Source organism: Aplidium turbinatum, chromosome 10, assembly GCF_918807975.1.
Source record: "Aplidium turbinatum chromosome 10, kaAplTurb1.1, whole genome shotgun sequence".
Classification (NCBI taxonomy): domain Eukaryota; kingdom Metazoa; phylum Chordata; class Ascidiacea; order Aplousobranchia; family Polyclinidae; genus Aplidium; species Aplidium turbinatum.
Genome location: NC_137481.1, coordinates 9314175 through 9335319, shown reverse-complemented (window position 1 = coordinate 9335319; position 21145 = coordinate 9314175). Strand labels below are relative to the sequence as shown.

The 21145-nt window shown below is 37.6% G+C and overlaps 1 protein-coding gene across 1 annotated transcript; it reads right to left on the bottom strand.

Annotated features, from left to right (window-relative positions):
• Window positions 1–6: 6 nt before the first annotated feature.
• On the bottom strand, window positions 7–13543 carry LOC145779131 (peregrin-like). Its single transcript, XM_082590705.1, has 18 exons — window positions 13209–13543; window positions 11748–12135; window positions 11158–11334; window positions 10605–10856; window positions 7113–7448; window positions 6736–6851; window positions 6453–6609; window positions 6215–6358; window positions 5675–5868; window positions 5189–5297; window positions 4445–4550; window positions 3909–4041; window positions 2900–3684; window positions 2156–2285; window positions 1662–1810; window positions 1241–1380; window positions 904–1058; window positions 7–532 (listed from the first exon to the last, which is right to left on the bottom strand). Exons 1-18 carry the CDS (start codon window positions 13541–13543, stop codon window positions 313–315), a joined length of 4026 nt encoding a protein of 1341 aa, XP_082446831.1. The 3' UTR covers window positions 7–312.
• Between the last annotated feature and the right edge of the window lie 7602 nt (window positions 13544–21145).

Genomic DNA, 21145 nt, shown 5'->3' with positions numbered 1-21145 from the left:
CAGAATAGATACAGTACCTAGTATAATGGGGGGGGGGGGGGGGGGGTCAGCTTGCTAAGTACAACAATAACAGCTTTGTAAGTTGATTAGTATTTGAGCAATATTATAAAACAAGTTATTTGAAGGTTCAATCAAACATTCACAAGCTCGCCACTATAGCTCCGCCAGAAGTCATTCGAGTATTTCAAATTTTTTAACAAGCTGCTGCTTATAACTACATACAATATTAGCATAGGTTAACTAATTCATCAGCATTTTCTGATTTGTTACAAATAAGCAGCATTCGCATGACAGTTTAAACTAGTACACAAATCAGTCTATGTTGTCCGAATCTGTGCGTACTGGCTCATTTATGATTTCATCATCGCTATCGGGTATTTCCCCAGTGACGCGACTGCGATGTAAAAGTGCTCGCTTGAAGGCGGCTTCAACGTTTTTGCGCAAGGCAGGGCGTCGACCTTCAGATAACTTGGCTTGGTCGGATGTCGTGTCTAAGCCAAGTGGTTCAAGCTTATTTCGTGGAAGCCATTGCCTGAAAAGATAACGGTTCTCTTTATTAACGAATGGTGATATGCAGACTGAATGCATTGTGATACAAAACGAATTTTTGCTTCGTAAAATTTTATTTTTTGTCATTAATCTGTTTAGGACACGTAAAAAGTATGTCGACATTCATGGTCATCAGATTGAAATAAAGAATTCCAAAAATAATTAACTTGTTCAAATGAGTGTAAGTGATGACCAACGTAATATTGATAAACATAATTGAAACGGACTTTAACAAAAAAATGTTTTGTTCTTCATACTGTAGTAGCCTACATCGTTTCGCGCGTTCATTTTGACGCTTATGCTTGGTGTTTACTTAAACCTTGAAAAAGTAATACATTTAGCCGCAGCTCTCACCAAGTTCGTTTCGTGTCGAAAAACAACACGAGATATATTCTATGATTTCCATTTTCCACTCTTTTGTCTCCAATCTGTAGAACATCCATTGGGGGAACAGGGATGGGAACTCCATTGTGGCAAAACCCGGAACGCGGCATTTTAGGATCTATCAGCTGCAAGATCAAACATAACTTTAAAAAAATATTGTTGATTTAATGATTAATTGAATTACATCTCATGTCGACTGTAACGCCCATTCGATCCTTCCAACTCTACGATTCAACATCTACAGATGTTGAATCAATGTAAAAGTGACGAATTTTGTTGTCTGGGTTGTAGCAGCGTTCAAACTTACCAAAGCAGGGTACGGTGGGTAACCTCGATATTTCGCCCAGACAAGGTCTAAAGGTTTCACGCTTGGCAGCTCATCGTCTTCCAACTCGTCTTCTGTTGTTGACACATAACTTTGTTTTCGGAATAACTCTTTCTGAGTAGCTGTTGAGACGAAAGCAATTGATTAGAATCCGTATATATTTTCCACAGCAAATCACAAATTGACTTCATCCTAGGCCAATGATTTGGTAAACCTGAAACTCTGCCTTGGCGAGTTGTTGAATGGCACATAGAACCATTTTCTGTCTTTGCATATTTTAGTCCAAGCAGACGCGAAATTTCGTTTAAACTATACTGCTTACGTTATGCAGTGTTGATATAGGGTATGTTTTTGTTGCACGAATCGGCCATTATAAACACGCAGAGATGAAAAAGTAATCCACCTGCAATATCACCCAGAATAAGACAAGGTTGATCGTCGTTGGATGTTTCGCTGGTTGCCCCGTCGGACTGGTACGGATTCTTATCCATGTATCCCGCGCTGTAACTGTGCCGGCGCCTTTTCTTCTGACTTCTCTTTTTACGATAATGCCTATTATAAAGAATGTGAATGCATTACACATTGGGCACTAACGTCAATGGTCACGGATCTCATCTGTGTCATATATGAACTGAAAATAAAATGTTCAAGCCTCATCCACATTTCTACAGCATTCAAAGTGTACTGGCGTCTGCCCAAAAACAATTTTTTGCATCTCTTAAAATGCGATCATTATTATTGCTATGTTAACACAGTAGGCATTCACTCCGCTGCTTAAGTTTATCCACCTCTATTTGGGACATTTTGAACACTTCATTTTGTTGTTAAAAGTATAGGCTATGTAGTCCAGGCGTGGACAGCATTGTCCTTTTTTAAATGTTTGGCTTGACTACCAACCTAGTAGCGCTTTCTCTAGAAGACGCCGAGTCCGAATCGCTGCTACTGTGCCTGCCAACAGTGTCATCTCGGTAACTTCGAAAGCTCTCGTGACGTTTAAGTGTTTTCCTTCCCTTAAATATACTATCATCTGAAAAAAACGTGGAAAATAGTTACCAAATAGCAGAAAGCGTATCGGCGGTGACTTGGTCTGACCACATGGTTCAAGAAAGAAAATGGTTGTCAAACTGTAATCACGAAGGAAGGATTTTCGTAAAAGTTAAAATTTGACCAACCATGGCCATCTGGAGATGCGGCCTGATTTGTCACATTTTGATTACAGCTACTGCTAGTGCTAGACTGACATTTTTTGAGATGTTTTTACTTTTTGCAGTTGCCTAATGACAAAAAACTTTTTTGTTGCCTTGGGGAAGCAGTAGCAAATGAGAAAAAGTAAGTTGAAAAACGCAAAATCAGACTGTTATTGAAAATTAACAGTCTGACTAAAATCTACAAAATCAATTTTTCTTTGTTTTTCAACATGTGAGGATGTTAAAACCTATTGCGTCATCTGGAAAAAAGAATAAAGAAAGCGTAAAAATCTAATTTTTAGAAAAATTTATTTAAACGTTCTCCCAAAGTTAGAAAAACCTGGAAATTTCTGCAAAATGTGACAAATTAGGCCGTATCTTTAGGTGGCAATGAACCAACATAGCAATCCAGAGAACTAACAACGCAGCAATCACAAAGCCGTTTAAATCTGACCTTCGGATTCATTGAAGCCGTTTACGAGATCTTCTGATTTCTTGTTATCTTCTGCCAGATCAGACGTCATTCCATTTATATCAATCTCGGATCCGCTTTGTCTGCTTGGGGAACAAGAGGGTTTAATGCTGCAGGTGGTTGGAGTTGAGTTCGAGGAATTTGCCTTAAAATTGTCGTTTATTTCAGGCGGCGTGTCGGTACCGGATAAGTTTGAGTTGGGGGCCAGGTCACGTGGTTTCTTCTTAAACAAGACCGCTGATCGTCGATTGACGCTGCTGCTGTTGCTACATGGGGAGCTTGGCTGGAAAGTTGAGTTCGATTTTTCCGGGGTCTGTATAGGAGAATCAACATGGTGGTCCTCTGTCGGGTCGGGTGCGAAGCTACTGCGGTCCGTGGTTTTTGGTAAACCGTCGTATTTCAGCGGGGAAAGTTTCTCGCCAAGAAATAAGGTATCAATGGGCGTGATATCGTTATCCACGGGGCAACTTTCTGACCGTTCCAAGTGACCTTTCTTTGTTACAGGTTCAGATAAATTTTCAAGAGACGCTCGAGCCGACCAGAGCCGCTTTCTTCCAGCAACGGGCCGCTTCATTGGCACAGGTCGAATCTTGGGTGACACTTTCGAACTTGAGCCAACGTCTGAAACGACAGCTTCACTTTCATTGGCCGCGTTTGATGTGTCAACGTCGTCGGCCGAAAACCTTCTGGCTGAAGCTTCTTTTGAATTTGAAAGTGAATGCTTTCCAGGAGTTGTTTCCTTGTTTTCAGTTTTATGAAGCATTCTCCTGCCAAGTATAAACAAAAACAGTGAATTTGCGCTTATCGTACAACTTTCTATGAAAAACGACACAGAAAATTATTTCACATAATATAAAGAAGCGCAGCACGCAACAGACTGTGGCGCCCGGTGATTTAGACGCTCCAAGCCGAGTGTATTTTATAGAATGCTTGGTAGTGGACGCCAATGAGTTTGCTTCTAAATGGCGGTTAAAAAATCAAATATTCACACCTTTTTAAGGAAGATATTTCTGTTCTAATTTTCCGAGTTTTTCGTGATTTTAAAATAGCCTGATCAAGCCTCCCATACATGACTTCCAGTTGTTCTTGCAAAGGAAGTTTCAGCCTTGTTTTCTCGTTAAAAACTGCAAAACAAACGTTGGTATAAGCGAGCTCTTTTCAAAAAAATTCATTGACGACAAGCTGATTAGTGGTTCTTCTTTGGACAGTCACGCAGCTAGACAGAGCAGAATGCCAGTAATGGTGCGCCCTAATACCAGATAACAACCATGATATAGACATTAGACTATTCTGGAAAGTGTTTTCGTCAACACTGGTACTGTACAATTATACCGAAGCTTTGCCGTGTCAACACGTGTTTGCCGTGTTGATATGCTCTATTTCAAAAGTTATAAAACACGTCATATTAGAATATATGTACAAAAAAGAAATATGTTACTTATTGTTTAGTGCTAACAAATCAGTCACACTACTTTCATCGGCCTTGCCACCATAATATCTGCACATTTTTCACATGTTACACCTTACCTTCAATAGCTTTCTTTTCTGGGGTTTTCACGAGGAGCATTCCAGTTTCGGCATCAAACCCGCAACGCTCCACTTCCCGCTTGGCTTCCCGCAATACAGCGCCACCCTGAGACAAAACTTGAAATGAAATCCGAGTATCCAATCGGATAAATGGCAACCCACGTGACTACCTACGTCACTTTCCGTTTCTTTCTATACTTTCATAGTAGTTCCCTGTTTGCATCATGTTGCCTGGTGGAACAAACCAGGCAACAGCACGGCGTTTGTAACAAGGAATAAAAATGTGAACGTTTTCGGCGTGCATCTAGCCATTCATTTTCAAACCTTTGTATTCAAGTAAGAAACGCTAGGTTATAGAATCAATGGATATATCAATCATTAATTTAAGTTTTTGCGTTTTCTTAAAAAAAGTTATTTTTAATGTTAACAAAATAAATTTAAATTCATAAACCAGTTTTTTTATAAGATGAACCTCAGTCTCAATATGATACTAACAGTCCATTGCAAGCTTTATGCTTTATTACTGTTGTTAAAGTATGTGAGAAATCGTGGAGTCACTCAATCTTTTCATTGTAGACACCATAAGCTTTGCATGTGTCCACTCGACTCATAAAAACAATGTGTAAACCATTAGGCGGCCAATAGTCATGCATACCAGCATATTGCTGAAGTAGAAACAACTCTGATTCCGTATCTGCAAGAACTATGAGAAGATTTTATAACCTAAAGTCTGATCAAACTTACATGGTCCCTCATCTTCATTCCAAGTCTGTAGTAAATTGTATCGCGGGAATTGTAAAACAAACAGTTCTTGACAACGAGGTTGAAATCTTCTTCAAAGTCTTCGAGAGTTCTAAAAAAAGGTTTAAAGTCAAAATAGGTAGTAGAAATATTTAATACTGTTGAATCTGTATTAACATTTTGACGTTGAAGAAGCCCTCCAACAGCATGATAGCCTGCTATACACAGTAGATAGTAGTAGTCCAGTTTTTGACAAGCGAAATCTTCCAGAACGCTAAAGAAATTTCGCGGTTCTTTTGCTATAACAAAATTACCTTTTCAACTCTGCGCACAGCTAACTTATCTCTGCAATACATTAGAATGGCACATCCCCATTAACTACTGTAATTACGAATCACACAGACTAAAATTCTTTCAAAATTGCAACAAGCATGCCACGCAACAAGTAATCAATGTATACGCCAGAACAAAGTTATTCGCAAGACGTACTTGTATTTATGGTTTTCGATTTTTGTTGCCATCGTTGAAAAATCCATTGGTTGCTTCACAATTTTGTAATAGTCCGGTGCGTCTTTCTGCTTGACAGGCTCAGCAAACACTTTTGCGACATCCACTGCTCGCAAGTTGTCAAGGACTTGCCTCAGGAGCAGAATGAACGGAGTGAGTTGCATTTCAGAAACAGTCTGAAAAGGAATTTATGGAAAATCAAAGTGATGACAAACTCTTCCACGCCAGTCTTCGGACTAAACGTTCCACACATGATTTTGTAAAAATATCGACATTTTTAAACATCTTACTGAGTTGCGTTAGTTTTTTTTTCCACTGTCAATTATTGTAACTGGAAAGCCACAGCAGTGCTTGGTTAACATAAGGGAAGCAAAAACTAAGAGCTTAAAGTGATGAAAATGGCAAGATCTAAAAACGTGTTTCTCAGATTCTCTTGTAATGCGGCATTGAAAGTGTAGCATTGCAACTAATCAAATAAAACCCACTTTTAAAGATATTGTGGTTCAAGTAAACTGAAAATACCTGGGAAATACGAACGGCTTCTCGTTTCAATTTTTCACGCTTTCGTAACAGTTCAATCAGAAGCCTCGCTCGCTCCAAGTCATGCCGGAGTCTGTGCCAATATTTCAACTGCTCCATCAGATGCTGCTGCTGTGATTCGGCTTCCTAGAACAAACAAACATCCCTGCTTCGCTCATCTGCATCAGTATAACTTTTGCATGAGCATTTTAAACTTTTCAGAAATACTTAAATAACCCACCGGATCGCGCGGTTTATGAGCATGCACATGTGACTGGAGACGACGTAAGAGAGGAACTCCGTTCCGCGATTGTCGCTTCAAAGTCCAATAACTGAGCAATCGTTGTAGAAAGGAACCCTTCTTTTGGATGCTAAGGTGGCGGCCAATGGACGATATCCTGCATAAAAAAGAATTTCACGTGAGCACCGTGTTTACGTGAGCACGTGAGTTTACGTTAGTACGTGAGTACCGAGCACCGTGTGTAGACACAAAGCAGCGCTATTTTGTAAGAATGTTGACTCACTTGTCTTTGGGAATGTAAGGAATGGCGATGTGAGGCATCTCCTGTCGTTTTTCGGCTAGAATTTTCCGGGTTTTCTTCAATTTGTCACTAGACTTTTTGTCATCCGCTTCAAACACCTGATTGTCAAGAAGATTACAAAAATTTTCATCTTATTCAACCAAATCATGAGAAAATACTTAGATTTTCTCTATTGTATTTTAAACTCAGGTTTCATCACGAAAAATTGGACATATCAAGAATTTTTTTCATTGAAACTCTGTACAAAACCTCAATGTTGGAACACCTTGTGTTTTTACTGTTTAAAGATAGTTTAGGTGTGTTGGAAACAATGTTTACCAAACTTCACAAATATATAATAGTATACTCATGGGTCTTACAAATTGTCCTTTGTTCCTATTTTGGCGTGGAGAAGCGTCCAAAGGAGTATGGGCATCGCAGTAGGCTTCCTTCTTAACGGTTATGGTGACACCATTCCTGCCTGATTCTCGCACTGGCTCCATCTTCATGTACAAGCCGGCTTGTTGGGCACAGGTCACGTGAAAAGCAATGTAGCAATTGGTTCGGTGGCATTGGATACATGCTCCGACGTTTCGTTGCTTGCACACGTAACATGTCAAGCGCCATCGGGCCTGGGGGACATTCTTCAAGCCATCGATTGGTTCCAGAAACACAGTATTGCCAAATCCAACTTCGGGAACCCATAAGGCACAAACCTAAAATTTGATTGAAAAAGGCTTGAAAAATATCATTACAGCCAATAGGGATACTGCTTTAGATACCATCAAAGATTAGGCTACTGAGATAATATTCGTAGACTACTAGAGAAAGAAATCATTTTTAAATAGTGGTTTTGTCATTATTGTCATTGCAAATAAGGGTGAGATGGCGCAGTGGATGTGCTCGCTTAACAATCATACGATGCTGATTTGACTGCCACCGCAGGCTGGTTGTTGAAAAAAGGTCTTCTACAAATTAAGTAAACATAGTTGTTGAAGGAAAAGAGCTAGTCATCTTCTCATCCCCCGATGATTGGCATGAAATACGAAAACAACCTTTACTACCATTTAGGGTGGGTCGCGAAATGCACTTTTTCACCAATTCGAAAACCTCAAATGGATATGTGAAAATAGGCCCGAAAAAATACTCCATGCCAAATCTGAGCTGATTTGGACCAGAAATAGTTTGCGAAAATGCATTTGAAATTTCCAAAAATATTGACTTTTGGGCGAAAATGGCATTTATTATTTTTTTATCCAGAACTTAAAAACAATTATTCTGTGATCCAATATTGGTGAAATGCATCTCCTTATACATTTTAGATACCACTATACCCTTTTCAAGGTCACAATTCACCTCATGATTATGTTAAAAACTACTTTAAAATGTGAAAAAATTGCTAAATTATGCAATATTGCATCATTCACAAAATTATACTGCAAGAGAGAGGTAGTGTTAATGTAGACTGATTACAATGCTGTCAAAATTGAAAATAACCAGAAAAAATGCATGCCCGATTGTTGGTCCTTCTAGAAAGCTACCCTAGGCACAACTTCCAATATCTAAGGATATTTTGAAGAAAGTGAATCTCCTTAGGGAAAGATGCCTGGGGGATGGGGACGAAGAAGCTGTCCTTTCACAAATAATGTCAGATGTGAAATCAATTAACCTCAAAATCTGTACCAATATTCCACTAATTCCAGACAAGACTATGAAAACCAAATTGGTTAGGCTCCTTAAAGAATATGAAGATCTCAAAACAAACCATCTCACCAAGAAAAAACGGACTAACTTTACTTCAAAAGGACACAATTGTGGATGTGATATGAAAGCTCATATCAAATGCAAGTGCACAAAAGAGGATCAAATACCATTGATTGATCTGCATTTTGTGTGGGATCAGCGGTTAAGGGATAGTGGTCGCTCAAGTTCTCAACTTCAAAGTGTCGATCCAACTGGAACTGCAGCACTAAGAGAGCAAGTACGGAAACAAGCAAAGAAAGGATCTAGATCCGCAGCTGCACATTGCAGCACATTTGCCAGTGACATTCAGGGAGACTCTACTAATACTGATGATACCGATGACTCGTCGTCAATTGTTTCCTCTGTTATGTCTTCATTTAGGGATGTTGTTGCTGATATGCCAGAACTGTCAATGTCGAAAACGTATCAAGTTCTCGATTGGCTTCACAAAAGAAGATTTTTGAAAATATTGTAGGCTACGCGAAAGTGAAAGATACGGTGTGTCCATTCGAGCAACAGCAGTGATACGTACCGCTCTCTTAGTTGATATCGGCATCGTTACGGAAGATGATACTTCACAAATAATTGATAAGAGTAAAATCCAAAGAGATAAGGAATATCTTGGAAATGAAAATGTGGATTGCAATTCCATCGCAGTGTGCCCGGCTTTGGTCCAGGATGTGTATTTTGATGGCCGTAAAGATCAAACACTTGTTCCACGACCAGGAAGCAGCGGCAAGCACGTGGCCAAAGAAGAACATTATTCTGTAGTGAAACAGCCTGGTGGCAGGTACCTAACTCACTTCACTCCTCAAAGCGGACAGAGTAAGGACATTCAGCAATTCTTATCGGCTGCCCTAAAAGAAAAAAATTGGCTGACCAGTTTGAAGTTCATCGGATGTGACTCAACAAATGTTAACGTTGGAATGCATGGCGGGGTTATCGCATTATAAGAAAATCATTTGAACCATCGGCTTGTCTGGCTGATATGTATGCTGCACATGAATGAGTTGCCATTCCGGCATCTTTTTATCAAACTTGATGGAGAAACTACCGGTGATAGGTCAATAGGTCATTCAAAGGACCTATTGGGCAGCTTTGCACGTCTGCTGAATACCTACCTATCGATATCAATTTCCAACCAATCGAGAATGCCCCACCTATCCGAGAACTACCTCAAGAGGTTGTCTATGATTTATCGGATGATCAACGATATCTGTATGATGTTTGTGCAGCTATTCGAAATGGATCTGTACCAGCCCGACTAGAGAGCATCAATATCTTCCCCTTAAACCATGCTCGATGGTTGACTTTGGCCTCCAGAGTTTGCCGGTTGTACGTTAGTGAACATGGTCGTGTTGGTAATGTGAAGGCCAACTTTGAGGCACTAGGGAGGACCAAATTCTGTCAAAGCTTAATTCAAAAGCCATTCATCCAATATCTGATTCGAAGAAGGATTTCATTTCATTTGTGCACCAAAGTGGCAGTTATGATGGAGCAACCATTGATGAATGAATTGACTGACTGCAGCCGAACTGTTTTCATAGATGCTTTTGCATAATATGTTTCTATGTACTTCAGCTTGAATGGTACAAAACTTCGAACAATTGAGAAAATGCTTTAAATGTGTGCTGCAATAAAGCATTTTATTAATTACTTTTAGCCTATAAACAGTTAAACACTAGTATACAGTATAATACACTGCAGTATACAATACACGTTATTTCAATTGTATTCGTCATCATGCATACTTGGCGTTTTTTTTCACATTTTCAAACAAGTAGTTTTGAGACATAATCCTAGTTGAATTGGCCTTTAAAGGAGTACAATGACATCTAAATTGTATAATGGCATGCATTTCATCAATATAGTGTGACAGAATTTTTTTTTCAAGTTCTGGAGAAAAAATGGTAAATGGCATTTTTCCCGAAAAATCAGGATTTTTGGAAAATTTCAAATGCATTTTCGCAAGCCATTCCTAGACCAAATGAGCTCAGATTTGGCATGGAGTGTTTTTTTGGGCCTATTTTCAAATAACCATTTGAGGTTTTCGATTTGGTAAAAAAGTCCATTTCGCGACATTTATTGTTGTGAAATCACTCTCGAACAATAGGGAAAACATAACTTACAACATGAGACCACCGGCCATCATCTGTCTGCTTAAAAGCGCCACTTTTGCTTGGACACAGACAGCAATCCACAGGACAAGAAGGAGACTGCAAACAGCGACGACAGAGCCACTGGCCTTCAGGTATGTAAGGAACTCCATAGCACTCCTGGTGGACAGCCAGGTTGCACATGTCGCAAAAGAGTATTACGTTGGAATTTTGGCATTCTCCGTCGTTGCAAACACAACACACAGCATCTTCATCTATCAAAGGCTAAAAATATTGAAGTATAATATTTTAATTGAAAGGTACAACAACTGCAAATTACCAAGTGTAAGTGCGTATTACTGTACTGCAAGAGTCTTCAAAACCATTAGCTGTCTGCTGAATGCTGACACATCAGTATTTTAGTGAGCATTTAGTGCCTAAAATAAACACTATTACTCTATTATGACAAGCATACGGTAATTTAAATAATAATCCTCATGCCACATCATGCATCCATAAAAAAAAACTGAAGACTGAAGAAAATTTTATAAAATACAAAAGATTCCATTTTCTCCAACACACTTACTTGAGTTCCTTGAGAACCAGGTCCGTTTTTTGCTTGTTCAAAGTAAGACTCCTTTTCAAATCGATCCATCAGCAACTCCAGTTGATTGTGGGTTACATGAGTAAGCCCATCTTTAGATCGATGTTCATTCATCAGTTCGAGCCACACCGCATCCTCTTCGTCCATATCATATTCCACCTACAATAGTGTGTTAATAGGACATTGTGAGTGGATATTCGGTTCCTTTTTCATGTGATACAATTAAACTGTCAGCACTTGCGAAAAAATCCACGCTATTTATTTTGACAGACTAATCAACAAAATGCTTTTCAACAATCAACAGGGGAGATTAGCAAAAGGCACAGTAGTATTCTCGCTGCAATCGACTGCCAAGAAGGACTCTACTTTTAAGGTAAGAGCAAGCTGATCAACTTATGTTTTCAAAATGCAGAAAGTAAACTGTCACAATCCTGCCCATGATAGCACATCTTAACTACCGCATAGAAAGGCATTAACAATTCATTTTATGTGCCAATCAAATCGTTTTCAAGGAAATAATACATTTTACAGATGGGAAAAGCAAAAGTAGTCAATTCCAGTAGGCCACTTACTTCTTCCTCTAAATCCTCAAGTGGCTTTTCTATGTAACGATAATATGCTGATGGACGAACAGGTGCATCTGCAGTCTCTTTGTCATAATCCGACAGTAGTCGAAAAGATGGTTTAGGCAGTTTATGTACAGTGGGAATAGCTGTCGATTTATTGCCATTCTCATGTTGTGAAGAGGTTGTATCCTTTGCAGATTTCTTGCTTGTGGAATCATTTCCATTGGGAGTGGAGACAGTTTTCTCAACTTTAAAAGTTTTTTTAGAAGGTTTAGGTTTGGAGTTAATCTCACTTTCTGGCTTTTCAGAAACAGAATTCTTACTGGATAAACTCTCCTCATCTTTTTCAACATCAGAATCTGATATTATATCAAGCTTATCTGTGATGTTCAATCTGAAAATATCAATACAACATATACACCGTATATTATAATATATTGCAAGCTTTCATGTTAAAGTGTTAAATAAACTGTATTGCCCCTTAAAAAATATAAAAAATGGTAATGTGGCCCAAAATACTAAAATACTGTCACTCTGCTTTTGTCCACCAAACAGAAAATTCATGACGATAAATGCAGTAAAGGAAGGAATGAAGTGGAAGGCCATGATGATGAGTTCTGCCATGGCATCGAAACAGTGACAGACTTCTGTTATCTGGGTGATCGGATAAATGGAAGTGGTGGATGTGAAGCAGCGGTGACAACAAGGGCAAGATTGGGCTGGGCAAAGTTCAGGGAATGTGGGGAAATGTTGTATGGCAGAAAATTCTCACTAAGGATGAAAGGGAAAGTATATCGGAGCTGTGTGCGGCCTGCAATGCTATATGGTAGCGAGACATGGATATTGAGAGAGAGTGAACTGGCAATCCTGAGAAGAACGGAAAGGTCAATGGTGAGAGCAATGTGTGGGGTGAAAACGAGAAGGGAAAAAAGGACTGAAGAATTGTTGGATATGCTAGAGATGAGAGAGACCATAGACCAACTGGCAAGGGCAAATGGAGTAAGATGGTATGGACATGTGATAAGGAGGGAGGAAGGAAGTTTTCTTAGAAAGGCACTAGATCTAAAGGTGGATGGGAAGAGGAAACGCGGTCGTCCAAGAAGAACGTGGAAACAACAAGTGAAGGATGAATTTAAAAAAGTCGGACTGAAGGAGGAAGATGCAAGGGACAGGGTGAAATGGAGAAAAGGGATTAAAACAATTGCTGCGCGGAAACAATCGGCCACCCCCACTAGTGGGGAACAAACCGACGATGGATTATGATGATGATAACTTAAAAAATATAATATGTCAAATCACAACATACTGAATATTAGATCAAGTAGAGTATGCAAATGCATGCATTAATAAAATATGTTTATAGAAATGCTCAAATGTAGGTTTTTTATTCTCTTTTAAGTGTTAAGTAGAATTTTCTATATACACAATTACACATGATTTTAAAAAATACCCTTTTCATATACAAACCTGTAAATCTTTCCCTCAGATTCAACCTCCACCATTCTTTGTGCTTCTGCCCAAGTCAAAGTATCACGGGCTGGTGATTTAAATTCAATTGGTGAACCAGGTCTTTGATTAAATCGATTACTTTTTTTCTTTATGGTAAACTTCAACTTTGACTTTCTTGAAATTGGAGTAGGCTTGTTAACAGGATGGGCTGGTGCAGTATGATCAAAATTCAATAAGTGATATTCTATACCACTGTAACTTTTGTAAATTTTTTTGCATTTTGGACATTCCCATGGTGGTTTGGTAGCTCGCAAAGAGCGCAAAAAACATTCAACATTGAAGCTATTATCCATTGCAAATCATAAATGATTAAATAGCTTTTTACTTATATTTTTAGACAAGAATATTGTCTAAATACTTATTACCTAAAAAGTAGTTTTGTGGTAATCTCAATAAATATATGTCCAGTTTGTCCATAGATCTAGACTGGGCAAGTATACATACAAAACATCAACAATGTTTTTGTACTTTCCTTGCAATAAAACTATTCTCAGCCTGAATCATCACCACTATTTTTTTATTTTTCTTTGAAATTCACTTACCAGTTTCGTAAATATATGTGTAATAGTCATTCTTATTTTATGAAAATTATTGTATTGTCTAAGTTTTAACCAGTAGCGTACAGTGACCATTAATTGGACCTATTCACTTTTTTCAGCAAGCTTTCACCACACACTACTAAGTTGGTAGTTTGTTCAGTATGATAGCGATGCAGATCATATTAATAGAAACTGATGTGAAACGATATAAAGAGTCACTGTGCAAATCAAGGATGTGTTCGATACTTTCTAAAAAAGTGAACAACCTAAACAATTGTCACTGAACGCCACTGGTTTTAACATGCACTTCAATGAAGGTACAAGTATATGGGCTAGCCTAAAGTAAATATTATATAATAGCTGATCAATAAGGAAGTACATTCCTACAAATACATGATAGCATTCCTCTCCAAAAGCTTAGTTGGTTAGCGTGTGACTTTAGGAACAAGTACCGGTACCGTAGCGGCGTAGCTTCAAGATCAAGAGTCGCTGGTTCGACTCTTGGGGTATGGGCTGAAGCAACGTATTCGAAGGACTGCTCTCCACAGAGGCACCTAATGGATGGAATAATTCCCTGGCAACAATAATCATAAACTTTACTCTCTCAATCTCAGTGACCGGGCCTCCGTCAATGGTTCAAAGCCTCTACAAGTATTTGAAACTGCCAGGACTAAGCTCTCAAAAAAAACTTTCCCAGTCTAAGGAAAAAGATTCAATTAATCATTATTTATGCTTGTACAATACTAGCAAACACAATTTCCACCACAAGACCACTTGTGAAATGTTTATGGTATTGTGAAAAGACCATTCAAACCACCTGATTTAAACAATTGAACTTTTAATTTCGACTGCAAAATTTTTTTATTGGTTCTTCACTCATTTTTTTGCATATAGGGTACAGTAGGCTCTACTGTACTGAACTTGTCCAATCTTTTTTCGTTTATGTTCAATGCTACCGTAAATTTTCTTTCCAGGGGTGTCCATCTCAAGATGGGACATATGTCGATAACCTTTCTAGGATGATTTGAAGAAAAATAGTTAAAGATTTTGCATCATGACACACCTTCAGTAAAACGCCTATAAAAACACATTCAGCAGGTGAAGCAGGCTGTCAAGGGTTTAAAGAGTAATACCTATGTTTGATTTAATTCGCTCTGCTTGGCTTTTTGCTTGGCATTAAGCACTTTTTGTAGTATTAATAGTTTTTATTGTCCATTCAGCATATTATATACTGTATATTTTTTTATTTCAGCATATTCAGTATTAAGTTTTCTTTCCAAAGTTGTCTATCAGAAGATGCGATATATTACGAATCGTGTTAGGTAGTATGAGATCGCCTAGTGTCGCACATTTTAATGGTACGTTGTTTACGGATTGCTTTGTTAAGCGGATCACACAGAATTTTTCTGCAAATGATTTTATTTTCCTCTTTCTGGATCCAAAACTAAAGTTGCCAGTACCCCCCAAAAGTTCTGTAATTTTATTTCACAAAACGCATTTATATGGCAGACCATCTATGAATGCATTTCGTCGATGTTAAGTTTATTTTAAAAAATATTTTTCAATTTTTTTTAATAGTCATAATTCGCCAAGTTTTACACAATAAATTTAGTTCAGTTTTTCTTTATTTTTGACTATCACAACAAAATAATACATGCCAAATATAGCAGAGGTTTAAAAAAGAAACAAAACGCAAACGTTATTATGGATATTAATTTCTCAGCTCTCAAGTTCAAGCAATAGCATTTTCTCACGCCAGAGCTTCCCAGTCTGCTTCTTCAACCATAACCTCAAATTCTTGTACCAAAATGTGGCAACGCTGTATCGAAAATATTCGGATGTATAAGAAATGTTCGGAATGAGCATTACAGACGGCATTTTGTAAACCAAAAAAAGAAAAAGTTGGTAAAAAGTTGCTTTTGAAAAGAAGAGAAAACAATCAGAAAAAGTCTTTCTTGCTAAAATCTAGCTTTTTTTTGAGAAAATATAACTTGAACTGAAAATATCACCTTGAACAACGAAAACACGATTTTTCAATATAAGTGAAGACAAAATTCAAGCTAAAATTTATTTCAAAATCTAGTCAGTTTATTTATTCAAAAAATATAAAAATGCGACTGAAGATTGGGATATCAGTACCGTACTTCTTTGTGATATGATTTATGTGCATAAAATTCCTGGAGTAAAATATATCTTTACTTAATTTTCCATTGATGTCTTGACGTCCAGAGTGTTTGAAACATTGATTCATTGTGTATGATCAGAATTATTGTCACATCGGTAACGTAACGTTAGAACCAGGGTTGCCAGATCCAAAATAGCTTTGCCTGCCAAATGTTTCATAAAAACCGCCAAAAAACTGCCAAATTTTTCGGGGTTTCAAAATAAACTGCCAAAAAAAAATGCCAAACTGTTAGTGTTAATAGTTACTTGTCCTGTTAATCAGAAAGGTCATACACCATACTATTTGGTGCTACATATGGCTCTGTCTGATGGTATATTGTCTTAATTTAACTTGGTAGACCACTTAGTATGAATAATGAAACACAAACTGCATGTATCAAGCTAAATTAAAACAAACTTTCAAAGATTGTACGCAGCCACATAGTTGGAGCTATCAAGCATCAACCAAGCGCAATCAGAAAAAGGTGATAAAGACCAACTGGCCTTGTAGTGTATGTTTTTACAAGTGGATGTGGAGCTATTCTGGCATCCGATAGGTTTTCACATGCATTCATAATATCAAACAGCTATCTGAAACTTTTGCATCGCAAATATTCTGTTTGAATAAGCTTAACTGAAGGTGATTTACAGTGGCGTAGCTAGGGGGGGGGGCGGACCGCCCCGGGCGGCACTTGCAGACTACAATTTTAGATTTTGATTATAATCTGATAAAAAAACGCATTTCATTTTAACATGCTTTTTCACATGCCATAGGCTATATAATAGACTGCATGTACGGTACTGGTGAGGAACTTCTGGTACCAATTCAGCAGCTCAAGTCAACGAAATTCCTGGTAGGCTGCACAATGACCGTGTGCTCTTCGAGACAGTAGCCTCCCGTATAGGTTTATAGCCTACCTGTATGTCATTGTCAACGTGTTCAGCCCAGCCAGCCATTCATACACAGTACAGCATACCGGTAGGCCAAATACGTTCCGGTTCAAATTTCTACAAGACCTCTGGCCTAAAGACCCTAAGCTATGCTTTTAACTCAAACGGTGCGACTGCGCATCATTAACCATACCCTGTTAACACTTACTATTGGCAAGCCGCAAGAAAATAAATGTCAAAACCGCATGCCTCCACCTGCCCAGTCCAACTCCAACTTTGGTTGGTGACTGGTGTGACTGGCCTCTGGTCTGGAGCTTCCATTTCAATAAATTAAGAATTCAGAGTTTCTAGTCCATAAATTAAAGTTTTTTGATGGACTTTCATTAATAAAAGTTTTTGAAAAAACTGTAGTGGTGAGTTGTACCGGTATCGCAATAATTACAAAAAAATGCCAGACACAAAAATAAAAAATGCCAAAAAAATGCCAAACTGCCAAACGTAATTTTCTCCTGCCAAACGCTTTAAAAAAACGCCAAATTTGTGGAATTTGGCAGGAAAAACGCCAATATGACAACCCTGGTTAGAACTACAATAGTGGACTAACGATCCAGAAGTCACTGCAGTCCAGAAGTGACCGGGGTTGCCAAATAGTTTATTATTTTATTTTACTTTGAAATAATGAGCGAGAGAAAAGTTTTATTTTGTCTGTTTCGCGAGAATAGTACCGTACGGTACAATTGTATACAATACGAATAAACTAGAATCATAGTAATCTAGATACTCCAATAGACAGGAAGCAGCGAAAGACTATATCAATCATCGAGTCAGCTGCTTCCTTGTTCTTAATGTGACAAATGTCAAGCATCCGCAAATTGCGTTGAAACAAGATAGGCTGGTGTTCAGTAAAAATGAAAAAATTCATGTGCTGCTGCGATTCTTAAGTGAAGTCCTGTGGTTTTGTTCAAATATAAACTTTATTTCGGGTGTTTAAAAATAATAAAGAAAAAAGAAAACTTTTCAAATCAATATAACTCTTGTAGCAATTAAGGGCAATGAAATTTTAACCCCTCAAAAATCATAGTGACAATTTTAAGCTTAGATTAATTTGAACAGAAAAATTATGCGTTAGTTTGAAAGCAACAAATTAACTTAACTAAGCTCCAAAATTTTTGCTTTTGTATTAATTGCTACCGCGCCTGGAAGCTTTTTTAACCTCCGGTTTGGCAGTCACTTCTGGACTCTTATTCCTCAGTAGCAGTCCAGAGGTTACTGCTATTGCAAGGGGGCATGCTGTTTTGAAATCATTATTTACAGTAGAATTCGCCCATAGTGACACCCGAAGGGACCGCGGAAAAAGTGTCACCATAACCGAAGTGTCACTATAGCCAAATTCTACTCAACTGTTGCGTATGCAAACGGGACTTTGCAACAGGTGTCACTATAGGCGAAGTGTCACTATAGCCAAAGTCACTATAGGCGAATTCTACTGTACTATACTTCATAGTAAACTGCAAACCTATGACTGATAAATTCATTGGCTATTTGAGAAGTTTAAAAATTTTACAAACATATTTTTGTCAAATGATTTCTTGAAAACTTAAATGAGTTATGTTTTCAGACTTTGTCGATGAGTACCTTGTCTTTGCACACAATGATAGGCAAATTTGCTCGAATTTAGCCTATACCAACGGTGGGCAAACTGCGGCTCGCGAGCCTCATGCGGCTCTTCAACATAAATTTTGTGGCTCTTGTATTGAATATTACAGATAATATACCGTATTATTACAAAAAAATTAAGATTATATATATTTTATAAATATGTTCTATCACGAATTCAATCAAGCAGCGGCGTACCTAAGGTATGGCAGACATGGCTCGAGCTATGAGTGCCACATTGACAGAGGGGTCATTCCATGCCAATTGAGCAAATGGGTTACACCACATGTCATAGATTTTATTGAAATTTGGCATACTTGTAGATGTCAAAGAAATATTAAGAATGCAAAAAAAAATTTTGAAAATTTTTAAATATTAGTAGAGTTATGGTCATTAGAAAAATCACCATTTTTGCCTGTTCCGCTTCAGTGATTTTGTCCAATTTCTTATTATGTTTCTAATTTCTTAACCTGTGATCAAACAAAATGGCTGAAAATTGCTAGACAGACATTTTAAGACCCAAGGAATCCAAAAATGTAAATTAAAACGTTGACAGAGAACTTCTTTATATGATTATAAAGGTTTCAATTTGCTACATGCATAGTTTGGAGGCCAAACTTTGGGGGCCTATAAAAAAAATGGGTATAAAAATTAAGAACTGAAATTCACATATTTTATACTTATATCTAGGGCAACCAAAAGTCAATAAAGTCAAAATTTTTTTGCCTTGTTCAAAGTTTATAAAACGTCCACAAACTAAATTTCAGGCTGACACGAAGAGAGGTTTCAAAGTTATTAAGTAAAAAAAAAGTCAAAATTCATGGTTAGGTCAAAATTTTCTTTTAACGTAGTTTTTCTTCTCTCTATTGATATTTTATTAAATCTACACAGATACTGATTTTTTGTTGCAATTTCTGTTGCTATTCTGACGTAATAATCGATTTGTTGCAATTTCTGAGGTAATAATCTTGTTTCGCCCACTACTGACGATTGAATATTAGCCAGCTACCCGGCTGTTGATGAGTTGGTTGCCAGGGTTAAAGCAGTGACCATTAATAACAGGTCAAGAAGAGCTAGTTTAACTTCCATTGGCCAACCTCCACAGCCAAATGTAACTAGATGGGCCTTTGGTTGAAAGCTGCTTTCTATTATTCAAGAAGTCTACCAAAAGTAAGAAATATTGTGGAAGACTTCCATGATGGTGGATTGGTGGTGTCTTGCTGCGGCGTGCTCAAGATGCTGTAAAAGCTCCCAATTTAGCTACTCACTTTGTAGAAATAGAGGAGCAGTACAGTGCACTGTTTGATATAATTCAGAAGATGGAAAACAGCCGTTACACCATTCAAGAAGCTTACCAGAAAATGAGGTCTCTTAACTTTGGTGTTGATGGCTGCCAAATTGGAAAATATATTCAAGCAAGAATCTTAAGGAGTGGCATCAAGTGCATTGTAAAAATGGGACGAGATGATATTTCACCACATTTTTATAGCCGGCTGAGGAATTCCCAAGCAACTTCTGTATCAGTAGAGAGAAGCTTCCCTATTTTAGGAAAAATTTTGGCGAGAGACAGAAACTTCAAAGGCGATAATGTGAAACATTACTTGATGTTGAACTATAATAGTGCAGAACCCCCTCAGTAATTTCGGGATATTTAGACACTCCATATTTATCTTTTGCAGTTTTTTAAGTGACTTTCATTACCTGTTCGTTAGCTGTGGTGTCGTTGAGTCCTCCACATTTTTCTCATATTTCAATAGAAAAGAAGCTATCCTTACCTAACGGTTTGATTTCTAAATTTCACGTTTGAGTTGCAAACGAAGAAAATTATTGGTCAAAATTAAGTCAAAATTTGTAAATTATAAAGTCAAAATTTCAAGTTTTTAGGTCAAAAAATTGGTTGCCCTACTTATATCAATACTCTTTCATGTCAAATAAAAAATATGAATTAATTTTGATAACTACTATGATAAAAGCTAAATTTTCTGACTTGCAAATTTTGTACTTTTTTACACTCATTGTTCAAGATTTTTGTCTATGACATCACAATTTACATTATTGCTTGTTGATGACACCACAATTTACATATTGTTTGTCATGACAATTGTTATGTAGCTCATGAATGAATTGAATGCTGATAATGCATTTAACTTTAGTGTTCAATTTTAGGTTGTCCTATTAGTACTACATTAGTTTTACTTCTACAATAACACAATTATTCATCACAGCAATGCGACATTGCAAAAAAATGGAGAAATTGTGCCATAAAATTCACTTTGCTAGAAGCAGTGGGTTTGTGGACATAGGTGGACTTGCAGAAACAGATGAACATGTTTATTATGAACATTGACATTTCTCTGCTTCAAGCAGATAGATGGGCTTTGAACACTTGAACAGTGGGAAAAGTATATTTCCTGGTTGCAAGATCTGTCGAGTATGTTAGGAATAATACATTACTAATAGGACAACCTAAAACTGAAATCACAATTAAAAGAGTACGGTAATTAACTCTACAAGTTACCACTAATATTACTATGGTGCATGGCCTACAACACTAAACCTAAGTGCATTATATACTGTACCAGTATTCAATTCATTGATGAGCTACATAACAATTGTCATGACAAACAATATGTAAATTGTGATGTC

What these genes read in the sequence shown, in the direction of transcription:
- LOC145779131 (XM_082590705.1), bottom strand. Translation starts at nt 13,543, where the DNA reads ATGGATAATAGCTTCAATGTTGAATGTTTTTTGCGCTCTTTGCGAGCT. An exon ending in CCTTACATTCCCAAAGACAA is followed by an intron (nt 6,610 to 6,735) that starts GTGAGTCAACAT and finishes TTTTTTATGCAG; the next exon opens with GATATCGTCCATTGGCCGCC. An exon ending in TTCGACACGAAACGAACTTG is followed by an intron (nt 533 to 903) that starts GTGAGAGCTGCG and finishes TTATCTTTTCAG; the next exon opens with GCAATGGCTTCCACGAAATA.